Source organism: Myotis nattereri, assembly GCF_964212035.1.
Source record: "Myotis nattereri genome assembly, chromosome: 7".
Taxonomy (NCBI): Eukaryota; Metazoa; Chordata; class Mammalia; order Chiroptera; family Vespertilionidae; genus Myotis; species Myotis nattereri.
The window spans coordinates 85,640,417-85,665,569 of NC_138082.1; the positions used below are offsets into that span (position 1 = coordinate 85,640,417).

Consider the following 25,153-nt stretch of genomic DNA (forward strand, 5'->3'; position numbering starts at 1 on the left):
CAGCACAGATGAGTACATATATGTTTGTGCATTGTTCAGTTCTTTTCCTACTGCCTTCCTTCCCCAAATACTTTTTAGCAATTTTTCTTTGTTATGTCTTTGGGATTAATAATTTATTTCACATTCTTTGCATATTAGGTTCTTAACAGATGCCAGCTAAGTGTTAAGGATTGCTAAATATTCTTATTTATTCATTATAAGGTCAAATGTATTTCTCTGTGGAAGTCTAGAAAGAGGTTCTCAAAGGTTAAGCATTATAATAAGGTTTGAATAAATTGAAGACATTTAATCAGAAATACACCACCAAACAGAAATACGTGATTTGTGTGTATAGACAGATAAATCACAAGTGTAATAAGCTACATTTATTTTTGGGAGGTTTGGGTGTTATGAATTCCTGGTTGTTTAAGAAAGAATCTTTCTAATCCTAGCAGTACTTTTTAATAAAATTGGTTTTAAAGAAAGATTCATCAGGAAATAAACTTGTTAACAAAATATAACTTTGTAAAACTTATGTTTGTAGCTGAACTTGGTGACTGTGATCTTGCTGAGCATAGTCCTGAACTTGTAACTGAGTTCAGGTTCATGCCCATTCAGACTGAAGAGATGGAGTTGGCTATTTTTGAGAAATGGAAGGAATACAGGTACTTGATATTTGACCACACTTTCCTTAACATCACCATGATAGTGATCTTATATTTTCTTCTATTTCTGTACTTGGTATAGACTTAATTTTACATTTTTATTATTTAAAAAAATATTATTTTTTATTTCAGAGGTCAGACACCAGCACAAGCTGAAACCAATTATCTGAATAAAGCCAAATGGCTAGAAATGTATGGGGTTGATATGCATGTGGTCAAGGTAAGCATTATATTGTGATACTTTTATTAAAAAATTTATTCCTTCAAGATACAAGGTGACTATGAAATTTTTTCATGTGAGAGAGGCTATGGGGTTTGTATGGGCTAGTACTAGGTACTTGAGGTAGGTGGTTATAAAGGCTGAGATTAAGTACTGAATGTTAAGAATCTCACATAAAGGTTAATATAAGAAAGAAGAGAAACAACCAAAATTTCCCAAAAGTATGTCTGTCCTTTTAAGCTGTTACTTATTAAAGATTTTAAACCACTTTTTAGTCTTTCACTTCACATTGATATAGTCTCATATCATGTAAGCTAAGAAGGCTCTATAAAAATTAAAGTAATTTAGGAAGCAAAGTTGAAAATCTGTAACTTGAGAGGACTTTGTTAAACTGTTGCTGGTATAGTGATTTAAGTTATTTTTAGTTTGAGTAGCTAAATTTTCCCAGAAAGGCAGTTTTATTTTTCAAAATTTGTGATTTAAGTGGTGAATAGAATGTGAGAAGAATCTGGAAAGAGCTTTTGTTGTAGTGGGAGTGTAACTATTTTCAGTGAAGACATACCTTAACCTGTAGTGTTTCAATGAACTAAATGTACACATTAATTCTCCTGAGAATGTTGTTTTGGAAACTCTAACTGTTGAAAATACCTTGCATATTAATATTACCTGTGAATAATTAATATAATTCAACGTGAAAATAAAATTAAGCAATTGTATGAAAATGTGAAGCCTATTTTATGCAAATAAATTAACACATTTCCCGTTTCTTAAATTAGGCTCGAGACGGGAATGACTATAGTTTGGGACTAACCCCAACAGGAGTTCTTGTTTTTGAAGGAGAGACCAAAATTGGCTTATTTTTTTGGTAAGTAGAGTCAGTGTCAAAGATATTTATTGTTGTTTTGTATTTTAATATGAAGTTAATACACAAAATAGAATTTGGAAAACAAATAGTTCTGAAAAGTTTATAAATTAATTGAAACTGTCTCCTGTCATAATCCTACCTCTTTAGTTTCACAACCCAGGGGCAATTTTTAAAACTCTTCTAGCTGCATTTTCCATTAGTTCCAAGGTATGTCAAAGTACATGTTCTAATGCAGTGGTTCTCAACCTTCCTAATGCCGCGACCCTTTAATACAGTTCCTCATGTTGTGGTGACCCCCAACCATAAAATTATTTTCGTTGCTACTTCACAACTGTAATTTTGCTACTGTTATGAATCTTAATGTAAATATCTGATATTCAGGATGTATTTTCATTGTTACAAATTGAAAATAATTAAAGCATAGTGATTAATCACAAAAACAATATGTCATTCTATACGTGTTTTCCAATGGTCTTAGGCGATCCCTGTGAAAGGGTCGTTCGACCCCCAAAGGGGTCGGCGACCCACAGGTTGAGAACTGCTGTTCTAATGTAAGTATTATGTATTTCTAGGTATGTTAAATGTTCACATGTAGGTATGTTCTACTAGGGCTGGCCTGCAGGTGATTTTGAGAGTACATTTATTAAAGCTGGGGGGAGTGGAACAAGGAAGGGCTTAGGATAGAAGAAGCAACAGGAGAGCTGAGGTGGGGCTGCTCTGGCTCACTGGAAAGTCAGAGAGAAAGAGTCTTTGGAGACAGGTGCAGGGGGTTAGCCTGGGAAGAGCTGCTGTTGCCCATTTCCCCTGGCTGCAAGTCTCTGGGGAATCTTACTGTTTAACAGTGGTTCTCAACCTTGGCTGCACATTAGAATCACCTGAGGCCCAGAAATTAGGATTTTAAAAAGATTCCCAGGTGATTCTAATGTGCAACCAAGGTTGAGAACCACTGGTTTAGAAGATACATGCCTGTGGGGGAAGCAAAGGGGAAAGGGAAAGCTTGGGTATGCTCTGGGATGGGGAGCACAAGTTGGGTCCTTTGTTTTGAGGATTTTCAAAGGCTGGGAGTTTAGGGGAGGTCTTAGGGGAGACTTCCACAGATTATACATCACCTTTCCCAGATGTGCCCTTCAGGGTCGTGGTGTCCACCAGGGCAGGGGCCATTAGTCATTGCAGCTGGTCCTGGCATAGCCCATCTGGGTTTGCTGCTTTCCTGGGCCTGGAGCTGAAATACAGCTGAGGCCTAGCTGTTGTCTGTAGGGAGGTGACCTGTATCTGTTTGTAAAGTGCCCATCCAGTTTGTTCAGCTGTGTGCTCAGCTTCCCTATTCTACTTGCCAAGGAATTTTCCTAGCTTCTTACTGTCCTGCCTCAGTGTCACTATTTTTGCTATTTCTTATTCCATAGGCCAGTGGTCGGCAAACTGCAGCCCCTTGAGTGTGGCTCTTCCACAAAATACCACATGCGGGTCTGCACGTACAGTGCGATTGAAACTTCGTGGCCACACTCAAGGGGCCAAAGAGCCGCATGTGGCTCGCAAGCCGCAGTTTGCTGACCACTGCCATAGGCAGTCTTTTTACTCACTACTCCTTATTGTGTGAGAGGAAGATATTAATACTTTTATGTCTCCTTTTAAGCTATGCTCTTTCTGTGTCCCAACTTCTATTATCCAAACTTAAATTATATTTGTGTATAAGTTGGATTTCATAATCATAATTAAGTTCTCCAGGTTTTGTCTAAAGCTGAAAATCAAAAAATAGCGTTTACATTATTGGATCTGTGTCAGAAGTGTCACAGCTTTGAGCAGTGTACTGGTGGTGTAAACGTGGGCTAACATGGCCCTGTGTATTGGCTCTTATGTTGTTTACTTCTTCATAGCATGTGAGGACCGTTAGCTCAAAGCCCTCAGCACCAAACTCAACTTCTTACACGTCCATTTGCTTTATGTATATCCTAATAATATATTTTTTCATTGTTTTTTAGAGAGAGTGGATGGGAGGTGAGAGAGGGAGATGCGTGCACGCGCGCGTGCACACATACACACACACACACACACACACACACACACACATTGATTGGTTGCCTCCTGCACACAACCTGACCAGGGCTTGGAATGGAACCTGCAACCCAGTACATGCCCTTGACTGGAATTGAACCTGCTGCAGACCCCTCGGTGCATGGGTCGATGTTCTAACCAGTGGGAACACTGGTCAGGGTTAAGTATATTTTCAGCCATTTAGAGTCTGTCTTCTTTGCATATCCCACTAAAAACTACTAGCTATAGATAAGGTAAATCTTGTAGCTATAAAAGACTCCAAACCACTACTGCCTTTTAGAGCTCTCTGACCCAGACACTCCCCCCTTGCTGCTGAATGCCATTGCCTAGGTACATAAGCCCCTCTCTGATTCCCCTCTTTTCTGGCCGTCCCCATACCTTCTTCCCCTTCTTGCTGGGGGCTCTGTGCCATTTGTCTCTGCCTGTTTTGCTGTGAAGGACTTCCGCTCGTGCAGCCTGTCCTAACACCTCAGTAGAGATCTGTGCAGTACTGCTATCTCTGTCCTTTTCCTGATCAAACCTGAAATCCTTGAACTCACAAGTGGGATTACATTTCCCTTCCATGTACCTTTTTGTTTTTCCTAGAGCTCTTGGCTCCCCCTCCTCCAATGTCATGTACAGCATCACACACATCTCTTTAAATTACCTGTTTTTGTGGTCTCCTTAAGTTCTTTCAAATTCTCAAGGGCTATATGAAATGATTATATTTCAGTGGGAACTGTTTGCTCTCCAAACTGCTGTACAATTTTTATCTTGGGACTTCCATTTTCTGTTTTCAGCTAGGATTCTGTGTCCTCTTCCCATATTTTCCTTTCTTTGCTTTTGTTTTTCTGAAAAAAAAAAAAATATATATATATATATATCCCCCAAGTAACTGCCTGATAAAAGGATATGGAAAGTAAATTATTTGAATCCTTGGATGCCTTAAAATGTTATATTCTTATGCTTTCTTGATAATTGAGCTGAGAATAGAATTTTAGGTTGAAAATTATTTCCTCTTAAAAAGTTGAAGATAGTATTCCATTTGTTTTTGCATCCAGGTGTCTCTGTTAGGGACTCTTTGAGAGACTTGAATGGAACACCTTTACAATTGCCCCTCACTGGGTGAGGGAGCTGGGGCATTTATTTACTCAGTCCTTGAGTGTTAATTCTCTTACACTTCCAACTGGACCTGTGGGGTGATGATAGGATTCATAGCCAGAAAACGCTCTAGGCTGAGAGATAAAGACAGCATCTTTTGTACCACCTCACAGATAGCTGTGAGAATGAATTGAATTAATACCTGTAAAACATTTAGAAGAGTACCTGATACTTGGTAGGCGTTATATGTAAGCATTGGTTCCACTTAAATAAGTGCTAGATCCTCCCCCTCCTTCACCTATTACACTTACTTACTGTTAGTACAGTTCTTGCAAACAAGCTGTGTTTTACAATTATATTTTACATAAGTGATATTTAAAAATTAGTGAGAGTTGCATTGTTTTGACATTACAGTTCATAGAAGTACAGAGTTCAAATGTGGTAGGCTGTTTAGGATTTTAGTTCAAATGGGAGATAGAGTTGGAAAGTGGGTCATAAAATGAGGTTTAAAAAATATATTTCCTCAAACCAAAATTGCTATAGACAATAATCAATAATATGTTTTCCTTTATGCCTTTTAAAAAGCTTTGTAGTCTTTATCCAGTTCCTGGAGAATTTCTTACACCATAGTTGGGGCCTATGAAATATTTATATGGATTTTTTCATTTTTTTAATCTTCACCTGAAGATGTTTTATTTTAAAAGAGAGAGGAAGAGAGAGAGAGAGAGAGAGAAATATCGATCAGTTCCCTCCTCTATGGCCCCCAATTGGGGATCAGACCCACAACCTAGTGTATGTGCCTTGATTGGGAATTGAACCTGAAACCTTTTGGTGGGTGGGACAGTGTTCCAACCAATGAGCCATCCAGCCAGCACTCTTTAGCATTTTTAATGCCTGATAAATGTGCAGCATCAGTTTTGCTAGAAGTGTTGCTTTTGAAATTTTTTTTCTATTGTCTTAGCTATATTTTAGGTTGGAGGCCTTTTTGATGGCCAGTGCAGGTAATGTTTATTTTATTTTACCCTTACCAATTTTCAGTTCAGAAGTTAGATGATTAATGTGCTTGAAGTAACAACAACATTTTAAAAAAAATTTAGAGGACATTTTTTAAATCTGGCTACTATTCTCATATTGTTACAGGCCCAAGATAACTAGATTGGATTTTAAGAAGACTAAATTAACCCTGGTGGTGGTAGAAGATGATGATCAGGTGGGAATTGTATTGCATTACTTATGTAACAATGACTATTTATGTAGTAACTTAAATCTCTAAAAGGGGAAATGTTTCTTGTTGTTTTATAGACCCAAAGAACTCAGTATAATTAATAATTTAGTTAAATAATTTCTCGCTTAAGGTCACACCATTCTAAAAATATGGTTGTTCTGCGTTTAAGATTAAAGACAATATAAAAGACTGTTCTTGTTTCTTCATTGATACTATGTGTATACAAATTACTATGTGTGAGAGGAAGGGAGAGGAAGAGAAAGAGCGAAAGATCAATGATAAAAGAGAATCATTGATCAATTGCCTCTGGCATGCCCCACACTGTGGATTGAGCCTGCAATCCAGGCACGAACCCCGACAGGAAATGGAACCATGACCTCCTGGTTCATAGGTCTATGCTCAGCCACTGAGCCACGCCAGGCTACCTAATAATATTTTAAAGTAAAACCTTCTAAACTAACAATTACCTTCCCCCCCCACCCCCCCCGCTGCCAGTTAAATCTAGTTCCTAATTGATATACACAACAACATGGGTGCAACTCAAACTCAAATGCATTATGCAGATTCACAAGATCATGACTATGTGAGTTTATTTTATATGGCAATCTCGGAAAGGAAATCCATAGGAATGGAGCATAGATCACTGATTATTTGGGACTAGGTGGAGTAAGAAGGCTTAACTACAAAGGAACAGCACAGGGAATTTTGGGGACTGAGAGAACTCTTCTCTATCCGGATTTTGGTGGTAGTTGCTATACTTGATGCCAGAGATTTTCAACCTTTTCATTTCATGACACACAAACTACTAAAATTCTGTGGCACACCAAAAAAATGTATTTTTTGCTTATCTGACAAAAAATAGTTATAATTTTGATTCATTTGCACTGGGCAACTATTGTATTGGCTATTGTCATTTTTTTAATTTGATAATTGAAGGGAAAAGTGCCCCTGACTAAATAGATCTGGTATTGCATGTTTTAAAAATTCTTGTGGCACACCAGTTCAAATTGCTGCTCTATGCATTTGTCAAAGCTTACAGGATTGTGAATAAATATAATTTTAATGTATACAAAGAAATAAATTTTAAAAAACATACATATAGATAGATATAGATGAAAACAAATTGGGCAAAATATTAAAGAGATTTGCATACACAATGAAGTGTGAGAAGGGCTACTTAGAAGAACCTAAAATAAGAAGATTCTGAAAATTAGATGTAACAGTGCTAAGTTTTGAATGTTTTATTACTGAGGTACATACAAAGGATTGTCCTATCACACAGCCTGGGAGAAAATAATAGAGACAGTAATTGATTACTTAAAAAACAAATCTCTTGATGACACAGAGGATGATCATTATATTATCAACATATGAGCTGAAAATGATTCAGAAAAGGCAGATATTGCATTTAAAAGTAATGTTTTGCCAGTATTGTCCTTTTTATGAAAGCTCATGTATGATTAAATGATAATTTAATCTAAAGGTAGTCCCTTCAAGAAGAAGAAAATATAATCCTATTTGATAAGAATATAGTCATAATTTAATTGATGACACTTGTTATTGGGCTATAAAATAATTCTGCATCTTACAATTGATGGCTTTTTAGATTTGATCTAATACATAATACAGTATTGGCTTTTTAGATATCTTTTTTAAAATATTTTATACATATATTCAAGTAAATGTGTAAATCAGTTCTTTTTCAAACAAGTTTGCATGCTTATATACTATTGTTACCCTTTTTCAACTATATATTATAACTGGGAATTTTTTCCATATCCTATATAATAAAAGCCTAATATGCTAAGCGTCTGGTCATCTGTTCAACCAATCAAAGTGTAATATGCTAATGATATGCTAAGGCCACCCAACCACTCACTATGATGTGCACTGACCACCAGGGGCAGACAGTCAACTGGTTGACCAGTCGCTATAATGTGCACTGACCAACCAACAGAGGGCAGACAGTTGACCGGTCGACCAGTCGCTGTGACGTGCACTTCCAGGGGGAAGATGCTCCGACTAATAGGAGAGCTTGCTGCTGGGGTCTGGCCAGTCGGGACTGAGCAAGATGGGCCAGACATGCCCTGGAGTCCTCCTACAGTCCCTCCCCGGCTGGTCAACCTCCTGCATCCCTCCCCTGCCCCAGTCGTCCACCAGTGGGGTCCCTCAGCCTGGTCTGTGCCCTTTGGCAATCCAGGACCCCTTGGGGGATGTCGGAGAGCCGGTTTCGGCCCGATCCCACAGGCCAGGCGTCTGGTCAGTACATAAAGTGCTTCTCCATTCTTACTAAAAACACAAAACTGTAGTATTCTAGGATGTGCCCTAATTTATTTAATCAATTCTTAATTGACATTTATTCACTATATAGACATTAATTTCTACATTGGCAAGTATCTATAGCATAATTTTCTGGAGGTGGACTCGCTGGTTCAAATCAGTATGTGCATTTGTCATGGATATAGAGAGAGCCTATCATGTTGCACTATTTATCTGTGTACACACCTTTTCCAGGAGTTATAACATTTTTATCTGAAAGGTGAAAAATGGAATTTCATGCTAGGTTTAATTTTTATTTCTGTTATGAGTGATATTGAACATTTTTTTAATAAATTTGAATTATTTGTGTTTCCTTTTCTCCAAACTGTCTATTTATATCCTTTGCCCATTTTTCTATTGGGTTGTTGGAATTTTTTCTTGCAGGTTTTGCACTTTGTCATATAAATTGTAAATATCTTACCTAATTGTTGTTTTTTAGCATTGCTTATTGGGATCTTTGTCATTTATTTTTAAAAATTTAAATAGGTGAACTTGTCAGTCATTTATGGCATATGGGTTTTGTGTCATAGAAATGTTTTCCTACTTTGAGTTTGTTCATTTTTCCATGTTTTTTTCTATGTGTAGTTTTTGTTGGTAAATTTCATTGACATATAACATACATCAGATAAGTGCTAATATAAATGTACTGCTTGTTGAATTTTCAAATGTATCTGTATGACCAGCACCCAGACGAGGAAATAAACTAGTACCAGAATAATAGAATCTTCTTTGTGCTCCCCAATAAATACAGCCCCCCAAGGGTAACGACTCTCCTGACTCTAACACCATTTTAGCCATTCTGATAGTAGAATTATTTTTAATTTGCATTCTCCTGATGACTATTCCTAAGTACAGTACTTATAATGTATATACACATTTCAAATAATTATAAAGGCAGTGTTTATTAAAATACCTTTCATTTTTCAAACTTGAGCTATCAGCTATTACAGTGTATACATTATTTTGGGACAGCTTGTATTTATTGGATATTTGGATATTCTTTTATATGGAGTGCCTTTTCAAGTGTTTTGTTCATTTTCCTATTGGGTTATCAAAGTTCTTTATATATTCTAGATATTAGTTCTTTGTCATGTTAGTTCTTTGTGTTGCAGATATCTTCTGCTTCTTGACTTGCCTTTTGTCTCCCCTAATAGTATCTTTTGGGTTAATAGAGGATTTCAATTTTAATGTAATACAATTTTTTTTGTGGTCAGTACTTTTTGTGTCTTAAAATTTCAGAATTTTTGCCTATACAAAGGTCATGAAGAACCTTCACATAGAGTTTATAAAATGTTTTTAAATGACAAAATAGTTCATGTTACAAAATTAAATATACTGAAAAGTACAAAGAAATTATAAATTGATATCCATTTCACTCATTTAGATTGAACATTTTTGGCATTGTTTCTTCAGAATTATCTTTTAGAAATAGGTAATGGTATGTTTGATATAACTAAGGTCTAACTCCCCAGCTTGCTCCTTCCTTCCCCATAGCTGGTCTCCATTCTTGAAGGGTATCATTCTGTTCTTTCTCCAAATATGAAGATATGGTAGAATTGTTTTAAAATTTTACACAAATCATATATATATATTTTTGTTGTTTTGTTTTGTGAACTTTTTTGCATGTTGCTTATTTTACCTAAACAAGTGTAGCCATGTAGATCTAGTTCATTCATTTTAATCTATATGTAGTATTCTGTAATATGAATAAACAGTAGTGCATTCATTATTTTATCTTTGTGTAGTGTTTTTCCTTTTTTTTTTTTTAATCCTCACCCGAGGATATTTTTTCCATTGATTTTTAGAGAGAGTGGGAGAAAGAGGGAAAGACAGAGAGAAATATTGATGTGAGAGAAACACATCGATTGGTTTGCCTCCTGCACGAGCCCCGACGAGGGTCCAGGCCAGGGAGAAACCAGCAACCGAGGTATGTGCCCTTGAACGGAATTGAACCGGAGACCCTTTGGTTCATAGGCTGATGCTTTATCCACTGAGCCAATTCGGCTAGGGTTGTATAGTTTTTAAATATACCAGTATTTACTTGATTATTTCTTTTATTTTGGAGTTGGGTTTTTTTTTACGTGTGGCAGTTTTTACTATTATAAATGAGACTGAAGAAAATCTTTGGGTGCAAATTTTTTGTTTAGGTAATCTGGAGAAACATAGTTTAGATATTACAAACATAGACTCTGGAGCCTGAATGGAGAGGTTGAAATTCTGGTTTTCTCTCTTAACTAGCTTTGTGACCTTGGCTTAATTTCTTGAGTCTTAGTTTCTTTATCTGTGAAATGGGCCAAATGATAGTATCTGCTCATTGAGGTAATTCATATGAAATTCTTAGGAAAGTGCCTAAGAATGTTAACTATTATCATTAGACTAGAGGCCTGGAGCATGAAATTTATTCACTGGGGGAAGGGAGGGTGTCCCTCAGCATGGCCTGCACCCTCTCTCAGACCGGGAACCCTCAGACATTGTTAGCGCTGCCGTGGAGGCAAGAGAGGCTCCCACCACTGCCACTACGCTCGACAGATGTAAACCCAGCTTCTGGCTGAGTGGCGCTTCCCCTGTGGGAGTGCACTGACCACCAGGGGGCAGCTCCTGCGTTGAGCATCTGCCCCCTGGTGGTCAGTGTGCGTCATAGTGACTGGTTGTTCTGCCATCAGGCCAAAACCAGCTCTTCAACATGCCCCGAGGGGTCCCAGATTGCGAGAGGTTGCAGGCTGGGCTGAGTGGTCCCACCGGTGTATGATTGGGGCCGGGGAGGGACATGGGAGGTTGGCCAGCTGGGGAGGGGGTGCAGGAGGGCTCCAAGGCATGTCCAACCCATCTTACTCAGTTCCAATCGGCCAGACCCCAGCAGCAAGCTAACCTACTGGTCAGAGCATCTGCCCTGTGTTGGTCAGTGCACGTCGTAGTGACTGGTTGACCAGTTGACTCTCTGCTCCCTGGTGGTCAGTTCACATCATAGCAAGCAGTTGAGTGGCCTTATCATATCATTAGCATATTCCACTTTGGTTGAATGGACTACCGGACACTTAGCATATTAGGCTTTTATTATATAGGATTATATAGGATTCTTGTGAGAACGGTTATAGTAACAAAGAATGTGGACATTTTTAAGTCTGTTAGTAAATATTACCAGATCTTCTCTTTAAATTATTATGTATTTATACCAAAATATGGCAGATAAACCCTCATTTTATGTATCTCTGAGAAATGAGGTCATATAGGTAGAGAGAACCTTTTTAGGAATAATTTTATTTTGGCCGAGAAAATGATTTCAGCTCTTCCTTTTTATATAGGTGGCTATGAAGAGTTTCTTGAGTTTCAGAGAGCAAGCGAGATGTTTTATTGATTCTTGGTATTGCTGGGGTTGCATTTGTAGCTGAGTAACGGGATAGGAATGTCTGACCTAATAATTACCTCTCTTTGCATCCTTTTGTTTTTCAGGGCAAAGAGCAGGAACACACGTTTGTCTTTAGACTGGACCATCCAAAGGCGTGCAAGCATTTATGGAAATGTGCTGTGGAGCATCATGCCTTCTTCCGCCTCCGAGGCCCTGTGCAAAAGGGTTCTCAGCGATCAGGATTTATCCGACTAGGATCACGATTTAGATATAGGTTGATGTTAATAGCTTTCTGCTATATCTTTCATTCTTTCATAGAGGCCAAAACAGGCCAACCCCTCATTTTATAGATGTGGTAACTAGGGCACAGAGAAATAAAGTGGCTTGCCAGTGTTTTCGATTGGCCAAAATAAAAGACAGGAAATTATGTTGTTAAATTTCCAAAATTGATAGGAAACATTATAATGCTGAAATGGATTTTATATCCCTGTTGACCTTTACTTTATATCTTAATTAGCCTCCAGTTTAAATCCGTATAAGAGCGTTAAGGTGTCTTCATCCAACAACTGAATACCATATAGAGAAAAGGTATCCTGTGCTGAGTGGGAAATTAATTTGGATAACATTTCTCACCCTTTATAAACCTGAAATGCCATTATTATTCTAGACTCCTTGTTTGTTGGTTGTAAGTAGGAATATTTTGGTTTACCTGAGAGTATATTATTACTTGTGAGTTTTCAACATGCCATGAGAATCAATCAGTATGGTTTTAAAGAGGAAATGTAAATAATGTGGCAAGATAATTTTGTGAGATTCATTCTGTTCTATCTATATTAAAAGTGGGAGGCATTTTCTTAACCATTTAAAAGGAAGTCAAGGACAGTGGGACAATAGTTTAAATATTTCTGGAAAATTATTCTGAAAACTATATTGCAATTAGAAAAAATCTTGAGTTAATTGCACAGTTTGCATTGAAGAGTATGAATTGGGAGGAGAAGGGAGTTCCATAAAAGCCCAGATATCTAACTTTTTAGTATGTTCTTAGGTGATGCGCATGCTTAAGAAAAAATTATGTTTAATTTTTGTGTTGCATATTTTACACAAACCTAAGAGTGAAAGAATGATGTCATGAAGGGAGATATCAAGACTATTACTAGCAGCACTTCCCTCAGGATGAGATTCAGGGTGGTTAAAGAAGAATCCCAATGTAGACTTTCTCCCACTTATGTGTCTGGTTACTGTAGGTCTTGAAGTCTCTTATTCCTGTTATTATCTTACTTATTTTAGTGGGAAAACTGAGTATCAGACCACGAAAACCAATAAAGCAAGAAGATCAACATCCTTTGAAAGAAGGCCCAGCAAACGATATTCTCGACGAACTCTACAGATGCAAGGTGAATGCAGCCCTGTTTCAAAGGACTGTTCTTTCTTGTCACTTTATCATGTTGTTGGTACTGGTATTGTTTACTTGAGAGGATGTTGTCTGACTCTTAAGTTTGTTCGAGTCAACTAAAGTATTCTTCATTTATTGAATTTGATTCAGGCATAATCAATTTAATAAAATAAAATTCAAAGGGAAAAAGCCTACGTGGCTGCTGAGATTAAATTTTATGATAATCCCAATTTAAACACCATACCAAGTTTGTGTTCATTTTTTTTTTGTTCGTATTAACTATTTTAGTTATTCTGTAGAAAAACATTTTTCTTCCCTTTTTGTCTTTTAGATCTCACTCATAATAATGTTTAAAATCCCCATAGGAACTTTTAAAAACATTGATAAGTGATGAATCAATTTTATGTAAAGATTATGTTATGGTATTATAATATTATTAAGGATTCTATTATTAGATAATAAATTTAATCACTGTATATTTATCATAGACATTTGCAAATTCATAAATGTTACTTCCAGTAAATTACTTTAATTATATAATAACAAGCATGATTTACTTTGACAAAGAAACTAAAACTTGTGTTTGGTTTCAAATCTAAGTTCGTATTAAGATGCAGAGTGAGCCTTGGCTAGTGTGGCTTAGTTAGTTGAGCATTATCCCATGCGCTGAGAGGTTCTGATTTAATTCCTGGTCAGGGCACATGCCCAGGTTGTGGGCTTGATCCCCAGTTTTAAACCATTTGTGATTGTTTAAAACTCTAAGTTACCTGTTATTTTGAACTGACAATGCTCCATTGTCACTCAGCTCACTCTAGAAGGCTTGCTGATGGTTTTGTTTTAAAAGAAGAGATATACGTTTATTTTATTTATTTAAAAAATGGAAGTAATTTTCATATTGACTTTAATGATGTGAAATGAAGGTTTTTAAATCTATGGTTGAGAAACATGGCTTACAAAACATTTAGTCCAGACTTGCTTTTATGAATAGTGATGCAGTTTACCATTAAGAACAAACTAATGGGACTTTTTTTTTTTTTTTTTAATTCTGTCAGCAGGTACAGCAAAACCTGAAGAACTCAGGTGGGTAATGTCTTGCATCTTAGGAATTGACATAGAATTTTAAAATTTATGTAGTTGCTATCATTAATTGAACAAGTATTTTGAAGATATATCCAAGTGTTAAGTTGTCACTAAGCATTTGACAATAGACACATACTTCCAGACACAAAAAATAAATTAACGCAGTTTAAAGGAATAAAAAGTGGGGTGGGTGTGGATGTGCTATTTATAATGAGAATGACATACATTAGTTATTGGCAGGTGACTGAGGATTTAAAGATGAATAAATTATGGTCCTTGCACACAATGCATTCGAAGAAAGGTTGATTTGCAGATAAGCAATTAATTTTATTTGTGGGATAAATTTCATTTTGTCATGGTGTATAATCCTTTATATTACATATTGCTGTATTTGGTTCACTAATATTTTGTTGTGGAGTTGTGTGTCTATATTCATCTAAGATATAGGTCTGTAGTTTTCTTGTAAAGTCTTCACCTGTTTTTGGTATCAGGTATCTTGCTTCACCGAATTGAGCTGGAAAATGTTTCCTTCTCTTTTGTTTTTTTGGGAAGAGTTTGTAAGAATTGGTATTGAGGGTCACGGGACTAAGCCACACTAAACTAACTAAGCCACACTAGCCAAGGCTCAAATGTATGGTAGAATTCACTATTAAAGCCATCTTGCCTGGATTTTTTCTTTGTGTGAAGTTTTAAAATTCTAATTCAATCTCTTGTTATCGGTCTATTCAGATTTCATTTTCAGTCAGTTTGAAGTTTGTGTTTTTCTAGAATTTTTCCATTTCATTTAAGTTATGTAGTTTATGGCTTACAGTTGTTCATATCATTTCCTTTTCCTTTTTTTTATTATACTAGAAGCCCAGTGCACAAAATTCATGCACAGGTAGGGTCCCTAGGCCTGGCCAGCTATCCGGACTAATCTGTGGGGCAACCGGCAGGGTGATGCGCGCCCCCCCCCCCCCCCCCCCACATAGCACCCGCCTTGGCTGGCCTGGGGCCTGCGGGCTGGGGGCAGCTTCTGCATTTAGCATCTGCCCCCTGGTGGTCAGTGTGCATCATAGCGACCAGTTGTTCCACCAGTTGTTCCGCAGTTCAGACAATTTGTATATTAGGCTTTTATTATATAGGAAGGTTGGTAGTGATGCCCCATTATTCCGTTTTTTAAATCCTTATCTGAGGATGTTTTTCTTGATTTTTAGAGAGAGAGAAGTATCGATCGGTTGCCTCCATACACGCTCCAACTGGGGATCGAACCTGAAACCTAAGTATATGCTCTGACTGGGAATCAAACCCCCACCCTTTTGTTGTGCGGGCCAATGCTCTAACCACTGAGTCACAACTACCAGGACAAGTTTGTCAGTTTTGTTGGCCTTTTCAAAGAACAGCTTTTGGTTTCATCAATTTTTCTCTATTTTGTAATTTTTAAAAAATATATATATTTCTTTATTGATTTCAGAGAGGAAGGGAGAGGGAGAGAGAGAGAAACATCAGTGATGAGAGAGAATCATTGATCAGCTGCCTCCTGCACACCCCCCACTGGGGTTTGAGCCTGCAATCCAGGCATGTGCCCTTTGCGGGAATCGAACCCGGGACCCTTCAGTCTGCAGTCCAACGCCAAACCTGCTAGGGCTATTTTATAATTTTTTTCTCTGATAGATTATTTCATTTCCTCTGCTTGCTTTAGGTTTAATTTGCTTCCCTTTTTCTAGCATCTTAAAGGTAGATGATTAGATTTTTGATATGAGATCTTTATTACTATGTTTTTTGTTTAGTTAATCCTCATCTGAATATATTTTTCTATTGATTTTTAGAGAGAATGGAAGGGAGGGGGAGGCAGAGAGAGAGAGAGAGAGAGAGAGAGAGAGAGAGAGAGAGAGAGAGAAATACCAATGTGAGAGAGACACATCGATTGGTTGCTTCTTATAAGAGCCCCAACCGGGGCCGAGATTGAACTGCAACCCAGATATAGTCCTTGATCAGGAATCGATCCCGTAACCCTCTGGTACATGGGCCAATGCTCCAACCACTGAGTCACACCAGCCAGGGCAAGATCTTTATTCTTTTTTTAATATAACATTTATAGGTATAAATTTCCCTACAAGCACTGCTTCAATCACATTCCATACATTTTTGTATGTAATATTTTCATTTTTATTTATCCCAAATTATTTTCTATTTCTGTTGTGATTTCTTCTTTGTTCTATGGTTACTTGAGAGGTGTTGCTTGATTTCCACATATTTGTGAGTATCCTAAATTTTCCTATCTTTTTGCTGTTGTTGTTAATCCTCACCCGAGGATATTTTTTCCATTGATTTTTTAAAGAGAATGGAAGGGAGGGAAGGGGGAGAGAAAGAGAATCATTGATGTGGGAGAGACAGATTGAGTGGTTGTCTCCCACACACACCTGGACCAGGGCCAGGGACTAGCCTGCAACCCTGGTACATGCCCTTGATTGGGAATCCAACCTGCAACCCTTTGGTGCCCAGGCAGACACTCTAACCATTGAGCAATGCTAGCCAGGGCACTTTTTTGGGGGGTAATTTTATACCATTATGGTTAAAGAACATGATTTATATGATTTTGATCCCTTTAAATTTATTGCAACTTGTTCTGTGGCCTAGCATATTTTTCCTAGAAGATGGTCCATGTGAGCTTGAGAAGAATATAGATGTTGCTATTGTTGAGTATAGTGTTCTGTGATGTCCGTTACAGGTCTAGTGGGTTTATATTGTTGTTCAAGACTTCTACTTCATTGTTAACCTTTTGCCTAGTTCTATTTAGTATTAAGACTAGGGTTTTGAAGTCTTCAATTATTGTCTGTTCCTCCCTTCAATTCTTTCAGTTTTTGCTTCATGTATTTTGAGGCTTTTTGTTAGGTGTATATATGTTTATAATTGTTGGATTATTTTGTTATGATAAAACTAGAGGCCCGGTGCATGAAAATTCATGCACTGGAGGGGGCGTCCCTCAGCCCCCCTGCCCCCTCTGACAGTCCAGGAGCCCTCAGGGGCAGGAGTCGACCCAGCGATCAGGGGAAGACAGCGCCCCCATCACACCTCTGCTGCTGCCACTGCCGGCAGCGCAAGCCTCGGCTGGCCCTGGTTACCTGCACCTTGGGCCTGCCCTGGGCGGCTGGGGGGCTGAGGGGACTGGGGGACCCCAGAAGCAGGCATGTGGCAAGGCCAGGCCTGCCTGAGGGCGGACTGAGGGGACTGGGCACTGCCATCTTGTGGCTGTGGGCGCCGCCATCTTTAAGGGCAGGGCAGCAATTAGCATATTTCCTCCTTATTGGCTCTGGGCGCCGCCATCTTAAGGGTGGGACAGTCAATTAGCATATTCCCTCCTTATTGGCTGTGGGCACCGCCATCTTTAAGGGCAGGGCAGCAATTAGCATATTCCCTCCTTATTGGCTCTGGGCGCCGCCATCTTTGAGGGCAGGGCAGCAATTAGCATATTCCCTCCTTATTGGCTGTGGGTGCCGCCATCTTTGAGGGTGGGGCAGTCAATTAGCATATTTCCTCCTTATTGGCTGTGGGCGCAGCCATCTTTGTGACAGTGTGAGGGTCAATTAGCATATTCCCTCTTTATTAGATAGAATGTCCCTCTTTTTCTCTAGTAACATTTTAATTTTAAAGTCTATTTTGTCTGATACAAGTATTTCCCATCCAGTTCTCTTCTGGTTGCTTTTCTATGGTATATTGTTTTCATCAAATTTGTGAGTTTTCAGCCATTATTTCTTAAATTATCTTCTTGCATTTTTCTCCTGAGACTCCCATTATACATGTTGCTACAGTTGAAGGTGTCCTACAGTCTTTCTTTATTTTTTTTTTCTTTCTGTAGCTCAGACTAGATAATCTCACTTGACCTATATTCAAGTTACTTATTGTTCCACCTGCTCAAATCTGCTGTTGTGTTTTCCTAGTGAATTTTCATTTTAGTTATTGTGCATTTCAACTCCAGAATTTCTGGGTTTTTTTTTTATAATTTCACTCTTGAATTATATTCTCTTATTTGTGGAGACATTGTTCTCATACTTTCCTTTATTTCTTTAGATTTGATTTCTTTATTTTCTGAACATATTTAAGATAACTGATTTAAAGTCTGCATTGTTGAGAGAGAGTTCATTTTCTTGGCTGCACCAGCCTGGAGTAGAGCTTCCAAAACACTGAACTTGGGAAAATGGGAAAGGGGAACAAATTGTGGCTTAATTCCAGGCTTGGCTCTTGAGAATTAGGAGATTTTCTTGAATAAATGTTTTTCCACTTGATATATGTCTTCTGATGATTTAAAAATAATAATTGTCACTAGCTAAATCTTTGTTTTGCTGGGGAGAGGATCCTCAACCCACCATTCTAGAAGTCCTGCTTCTGATGAAGCAATAAATTGTAATAGTGTATATTACATTATATAGTTTCAAATAATGCTTCTCAACCTTGATATGTATCAGGTTCCTGGAATGCCTGTTAAAATACCAGATTTAGGACATTAAAATCTATTTCTTTTTAAAATTTGTCTACACTGAGTATGGTCAGCCTCACCTTAATATGTTTTATTTAGTTTTTTTTTCACCTAGAAAGCCATGCTGTGATTATTGATTCACCACAAAAGCACTCTGCTTTTTGAAAGGTATCCCTGAAATTTTTTTAGCTGTTGGTTATTTTGTTTTCTTTGGAGTTATATATAACCAGTGCTGTCAAGATAATGGTGGAGAAATGTTAGTGGTGTTCTATATTTTTTTAACTTTTTAAATTTGTTTTTTTTGTTTGTTTGTTTAATAGATCATGTCTTGCTTTCCTGAAAGGGAAGCTAGGACAGAATATTAGATCTTAAAGAATATAACCTGGTGAAGTCAGCAGAAATATAAACAATTTGTAGTTGAAAAATTAAGTCTTTCATTATGTAAGTTTAGCCAAACCAGTTTGGCTCAGTGGATAGAGCGTCTGCCTGAGGACTGAAAGGTCCCAGGTTCGATTCCGGTCAAGGGCACGTACCTCGGTTGCGGGCACATCCCCAGTAGGAGGTGTGCAGGAGGCGGCTGGTCGATGTTTCTCTCTCATCGATGTTTCTAACTCTCTATCCCTCTCCCTTCCTCTCTGTAAAAAAATCAATAAAATATATTTTTAAAAAAATTTTTTTTGAAATACACATTTCTGACTAGAAAGTGAGTGACTGTATAGTTTCCTAAAATTAAAATTAATTTAACTTTAATAATGAATTTTTTTCTTGAGTAATGAACACATTAGAAATGGGATATTTAAGTGATGATACTTTATTATTTTTTTATTAGAATAAACTTTTAGAAATGAAAGTGGTGGTTGGGGGGCACTCAGCTCTCCTGACCGAAGGTTATTGAGCATTACTCCATGAGCGCTTGAGAGCCTGAGCTTGGACTGGCATGACTGCCCTTTTAGTTTTGCCCTTGTAGTTCTGTTTGCATGAACAATTTTGCTCCAGTGAACCGTGGAAAACAGTAGGTTTGAAAAAGCAAAACTATTTGACCTAAAAAGCTTCTTGACCTTGGACTGTGCCAGTTTGAATAACAAATTTTTTAATTGGCTGATGTCAGTCATTTTACTTGTACTATTTTAGCTTCTATTTTCTTGTGAGCCTTGACTAATAATACAAAGTATCTTAAGAGGTGACATTTTAAAAGATCACATTTTTGTACAGGCTTTCCATAGAATTTTTCAGAGAGGAAAAGAAGAAGGTGGAGGAGATGATGAATAGAGGTGGTATAAAAGCAACAGGTGTCAGTATTGCAGGTAATCCTTTAAAAGGGGAAGCTTAGATTATGTCAGTAGTGAGAAGTGCTCCTACTTTCATATTAGTGGAGTTGGAAGAGTCTGTATTATTATGAGAAAATAGTACTTTCAACATTTCAAATTGTTTGAAATCAAAGAGCTCTGATCCAGTTAACATCAGTTATTTAAGTACTTTTTCCCCATATTATTATTCATCTTTTATCCATCACTTCCTGGGGTTATTCCCAGTTTAAGGAAAAGCTCCAGAGAGTAATTTAGGGCACCATAGAGTAGTGAGTCTAATTTCTGTACCAAGCAGGTTGGATCAGATTTCGTTGATATTTGGGATTATTGGTTACTTAAACCAGCATATAATGTACTCTGAGAAGAGCAACATTATTTGTAATAAAATAAACTCATGCCTGACATGTATATTTTTACATTTGCCTTGGCAACAGATCTACATTAAACAATATTTGGGCGGGGGGAGTTCAGTTAATTTTATTTATCAGTGTTCTTTGTGCTTTGCTATTATTAATTAATTTAATATTCCTAATAGTTTCATGCAAATGAAGAACCTGAGATTCTGAGAATAAGAGCTAGTGCTGTGGCTTGGATTTGAATCCAAGCAATGGTAGTGCAAATTCTGGTGACTCAACTTATAATAGAAATGTAATTAATTTAAAAATAGTGTGAAATGGCCCTGGCTGAGTGGCTTCGTTGGTTGGAGCGTCATCCTGTATACCTGTACATCCTGGTCAGGGCATATACCTAGTTGTGGGTTTGATCCCTGGTTGGGGTGCATATAAGAACAACCGACCAATGTTTCTCACATTGATGTTTCTCTCTGTCTCTCCCCCTTCGTCTCTCTAAAATTAATAAAAACATATCCTCGGTGAGGATTAAAACAAAACAAAACATAAAATGACTTCCTTTATCACTCAGCCTTTTAGCAAAACTTTTTCATTTGTGAGTTCTGTTTTTTTAATCCTCACCAGAGGATATTTTTTTCCATTGATTTCTAGAGAGAGTGGAAGGGCGGGAGGAGGGGGAGAGAGAGAAAGAGAAGACTCAACATGAGATAGACACATCGATTGGTTGCCTTCCACCTGCACCCCTACCAGGGCTGGGGAACCTGCAACTGAGTTACACACCTTTGATCGGGAATCAAACCTGCAACCCTTCAGTCGTCGGGCCGATACTCTATTCACTGAGCCAAACTGACCAGGGCATGTGAATCCTTTTTTAATTAGTTGTCTTTCATCATCAGATAGTTTTTGTTTTGCTCTTACTCCTCTAAGAAAGGCTCCTGGATGCTGCATTCAGAGTTTGTTGGTGATTGATAAGCTTTGCCTATTTCCTTGTATTAGAAAGACATCTTGGCTGGGCATAATATTCTTGAGTATTGCTATTGGGAAGTCTGTGCCAACCTGATACTAATAATAATTGGCTTTTAAATCTCCTTTGGGATAACTGAAATATTCTTTACTTATTCTCGAAGGTCAGTAATTAACAATAAAGGGTTGAATGTATTTAATCTGTATCTCATTTTTTCTGGAACACGGTGCTCATTAAATCTTATTTTTAAAACGATTTTTTGTTGTTTATTTTTGCATGTATATGTGTTTAAGAGGTATTCTTTTTTAAAATTAATTTTTAGAAACCTCACTTGAAGATATTTTTTCCATTGCTTTTCAGAGAGAGTGGAATGGAGAGGGGAGGGGGAAAGAAAGAGGGAGATAGGAAGAGAGAAACATTGCTTGTTTGCCTCCTGCACATGTCCCAACCAGGGCCAGGGCTCAAACCTACAACCCAGGTACATGCCCTTGAATGGAATCAAACCCGAGACCCTTCAGTGCACAGATCAACACTAAGCACCGAGCAACACCGGCCAGGGCACTCATTAAATCTCATTACTTTATCATTTTCAAGGAACTCTTAAAGTAACTTTGAACAAAATTTTTGTTACCTTAGTTGAATTCTTTACTTTAGAATACTAATTATGCTAATTCTAGAGGGTCTGAAAGTATCCTCTCTCCCTTCATTTTATTATGGTATTATTTCCTCTTTGAGTTCTTATTTCATTGAATGTTTGTTCTTTTTTTTTTTTTAGCAGCTGTTCTGAGTTTTTCTATTTATTTTGTTGAACTATAGCTTTAGGTTTTTTAAGTGCTTTGTGAGAGGCAGGGAAGAAAATGAGTGAAATTAAAAATTTAAAAACATATTAATAAATCACTTGAAGGGAAAGGTATACAGAGAAGTTTCTAACTTTATACTAAGGCCTTTTGAGTTATAAAATGCTGAGCTATTGCTGACACTGGAAAATCTTGAGAGGGTAAGAATATACAAAAGAAGTGACAGATAAGATTATGTATGTGTTTGTGCTTAATGCCTTGAATTTAAGGCATCAGTTGTGCTGCTATCTTTATTTTGTCATCTTTGAGATATATTGTCCAGTGAATAAACAAGATTAGTAGTACGTCTAAAACACATTTAGTACATCTAAAGAACAATTAAAATACAATTAAAGCACAATTAAAATACATGGAAATACCAAATAAGCAGACTATAGAAAAAGCAAGTGTGTGCTTATAAAAGCAAATGTTTTCTGGGCACCTTACATCTTTGTTTTAATCAACAGTAGTTTTTTTCTTTATTTGAAACAAAATTAATGTACTTAAAAATAGAGCTACTTTCATTGTCATCTGACAACATGAAGCCCTATATATGGTTTTTAATAGATTTTAATGGATCTTTCTCCCTTACAGTGTTCACAGTAATGTTTCAACTCAAAATAATGGCTCTCAACAGGTAAGTCTTCTTAATATAAAGCTTCTAAAGCACTAGAACACTGTACTTAATTATTACAGAAACTAGTATTTTATTGAATTTCATGAGTTTTTTCTTTTATTTATCTCTAAAGTGACTCAGTAATGTGAAACCCTCTTTTATTTTCTCTAAGATGTTGTGAATAGAACAGGTGCTCTGTAAAACTTTCTATTTCTGTAAATCCTATAAAATACTAATATTCAGTTAGATTACTATCTATCTTCAATGTGACATATAACAGTCAAGCATTTATTTACATTATATTTGTTGACTATGTAGATATTATTCCATTGTAATGTTCTTTTAATTGGTGAAGGGATTTTTTTTTTATCTAGGCAAGATAAATGATTTTTATAACTTGTGTCCAAAGGCTTGGGGTATGAGATCTACTCTGCTGGGGACTTCTTCCATTCCCTCTGGTCCCGCGCTGGTGGAGATAGAAAACCTTCCAAGGAGTCCTGGAACAGACCAGCATGACAGGAAATGGTTTGTTAGCTCCTTAAGCCAAAAGAAAATGTTGCTTGCTTATTGGTATTATAAGTTCCCAGCTATAACTGTGGAGTACTTTAAATGATTGAAAGCAAATTATTCATATTTGTAAGCTGAAGAGAGGCATATTATTAAGCAGTTATTGGGATGGGAAAAATAAGAGCTATGGATGAAGAAGCTCTGGAGTGCAGTTGTCTAATGAAGAACATCAGACAGCTCTCCTTACTTTGGTTAGCATGATCTGGGAGTTTTGATTGCAGTGATAGTCAATAGAACCTTTTCCCAGATCCATGAGGAAAATATGTTTGTTACATGTTATTCCATACAACATAGTGCTACTCTTTGGATGTGTTTTCTTCATTAAAGACTGTAGATAAAGGCATAAGAGAAACATGATTATAGTCCAATAAAACAAAGCATGAAATACTCCTGATGACAGGGAAGATACTTCATTTGTTTAGGTTTCCAGGGTTTTGTTTTGTTTTTTAGGTTGATAGTAAGTATACAAATATGGATACTTTGTGACTTATTGGGTTAACCTGTGGGGTTCATTTTTTCCCCAATTAAATGTATGTGGCTTGGGGGCGCTCCTTGGGAATTATGTGATTGACTGGTCATGTTGGTTGCATCATCTGTTCAAATTTTGTGTCTATGAAATGAACTTTGATAATTCATAGGATTTTTCTCTCTCTCCCTCTCTCTCTTTTTTTTTTTCTTGCTCTTAGTTTTACTACCTGAAATCTAATGAGTTTCTGTGGTGATCTCAAGGTTTTGGTCAGCTTTCTGTGCAACCAGTTCTTCCTTCATGGTGGTGGGTCCACAGTGGTTGGTGATCATTTTCAGTCTTTCCTATGTAATTGTGTTTTGCTGTTATTTTGGCTTAACTAACTGCAAGGTGCTTTGCTCTTGATGGTTGGGCATATTTTTACTTCCATTCCAAATAACTTGATTAGTTTCTGAAATTCAGGGCAACTACCCTATTATTTTTTCTTTCTACTTGAGAGTGTGGTGGGGAGGACTCTGTGTCATGTGGGCACACTTAAAGTATGAATAGTGAGGCTTCTAAATGTCAAATTTTAGTCTTTTTTTTTTTAAGCCATTAAGAGTTTTTTCAATTTCTTATTGAAAACACAGCTCCAATAAGCAGCTATGTTTTATCTCCTTGATGTTATCACCAAATCCTATTAGCAAGGGAATGTAATACTTCTGGGACTTCAACTATAAAAGAATTTTCTTTCTTTTTTTAAAATATATTTTATTGATTTTCTTACAGAGAGGAAGGGAGAGAGATAGAGAGCCAGAAACATCGATCAGCTGCCTCCTGCACACCCACCACTGGGGTTGTGCCCGTAACCAAGGTACATGCCCTTGACCGGAATCGAACCTGGGACCTTTCAGTCCCCAGGCTGACGCTCTATCCACTGAGCCAAACTGGTTAGGGCAAGAATTTTCTTAATACATGCTTACCTTTTATATTACTATGGAACAAGAGTCTGATTTCTTTGCATCCTGCATTGTAACACTAAATCTTTACTGAGGTTTCCAATGTTTATGCACACATATTTAAGTCTATTTAATTAACTCCTTTGGGGCAGCCTTTATAAAGAGAGAATATTGAATCTGAGCATATTGACTTAGAAGAAGAATGAAAAATTTGGAGCTGTGTTTCCTTCCTTTCTGTAATTTTGCTGTGACCTCCCTTGCTGACATGGAGTAAAGTGATGATCTTTAAAACCTAATCAGCCTCAGAGTATGTCAACAGTGGCACGGAATAATACAGAACCGACGTGTCTTGGCGTTAATGGATTCCCCAGCCCTAATTTAAAATGCATTCCATATTTCATTCTTTGTTTCTGCATGCTTTGATTCTTA

At 37.2% G+C, this 25,153-nt stretch overlaps 1 protein-coding gene across 2 annotated transcripts in view; it reads left to right on the top strand.

Moving 5' to 3' along the window:
- EPB41L5 (erythrocyte membrane protein band 4.1 like 5) overlaps nt 1-25,153 on the top strand; it is a 160,765-nt gene that overhangs the window by 52,067 nt on the left and 83,545 nt on the right. For both annotated transcript variants that reach the window (XM_081095458.1, XM_081095459.1), the window contains exons 8-16: nt 524-644; nt 777-864; nt 1,641-1,729; nt 6,002-6,071; nt 11,856-12,025; nt 13,039-13,145; nt 14,197-14,224; nt 22,732-22,774; nt 23,163-23,278. In XM_081095458.1, the coding sequence (XP_080951584.1) occupies nt 524-644; nt 777-864; nt 1,641-1,729; nt 6,002-6,071; nt 11,856-12,025; nt 13,039-13,145; nt 14,197-14,224; nt 22,732-22,774; nt 23,163-23,278 (832 nt within the window). The remainder of the gene's footprint in view (nt 1-523; nt 645-776; nt 865-1,640; nt 1,730-6,001; nt 6,072-11,855; nt 12,026-13,038; nt 13,146-14,196; nt 14,225-22,731; nt 22,775-23,162; nt 23,279-25,153) is intronic.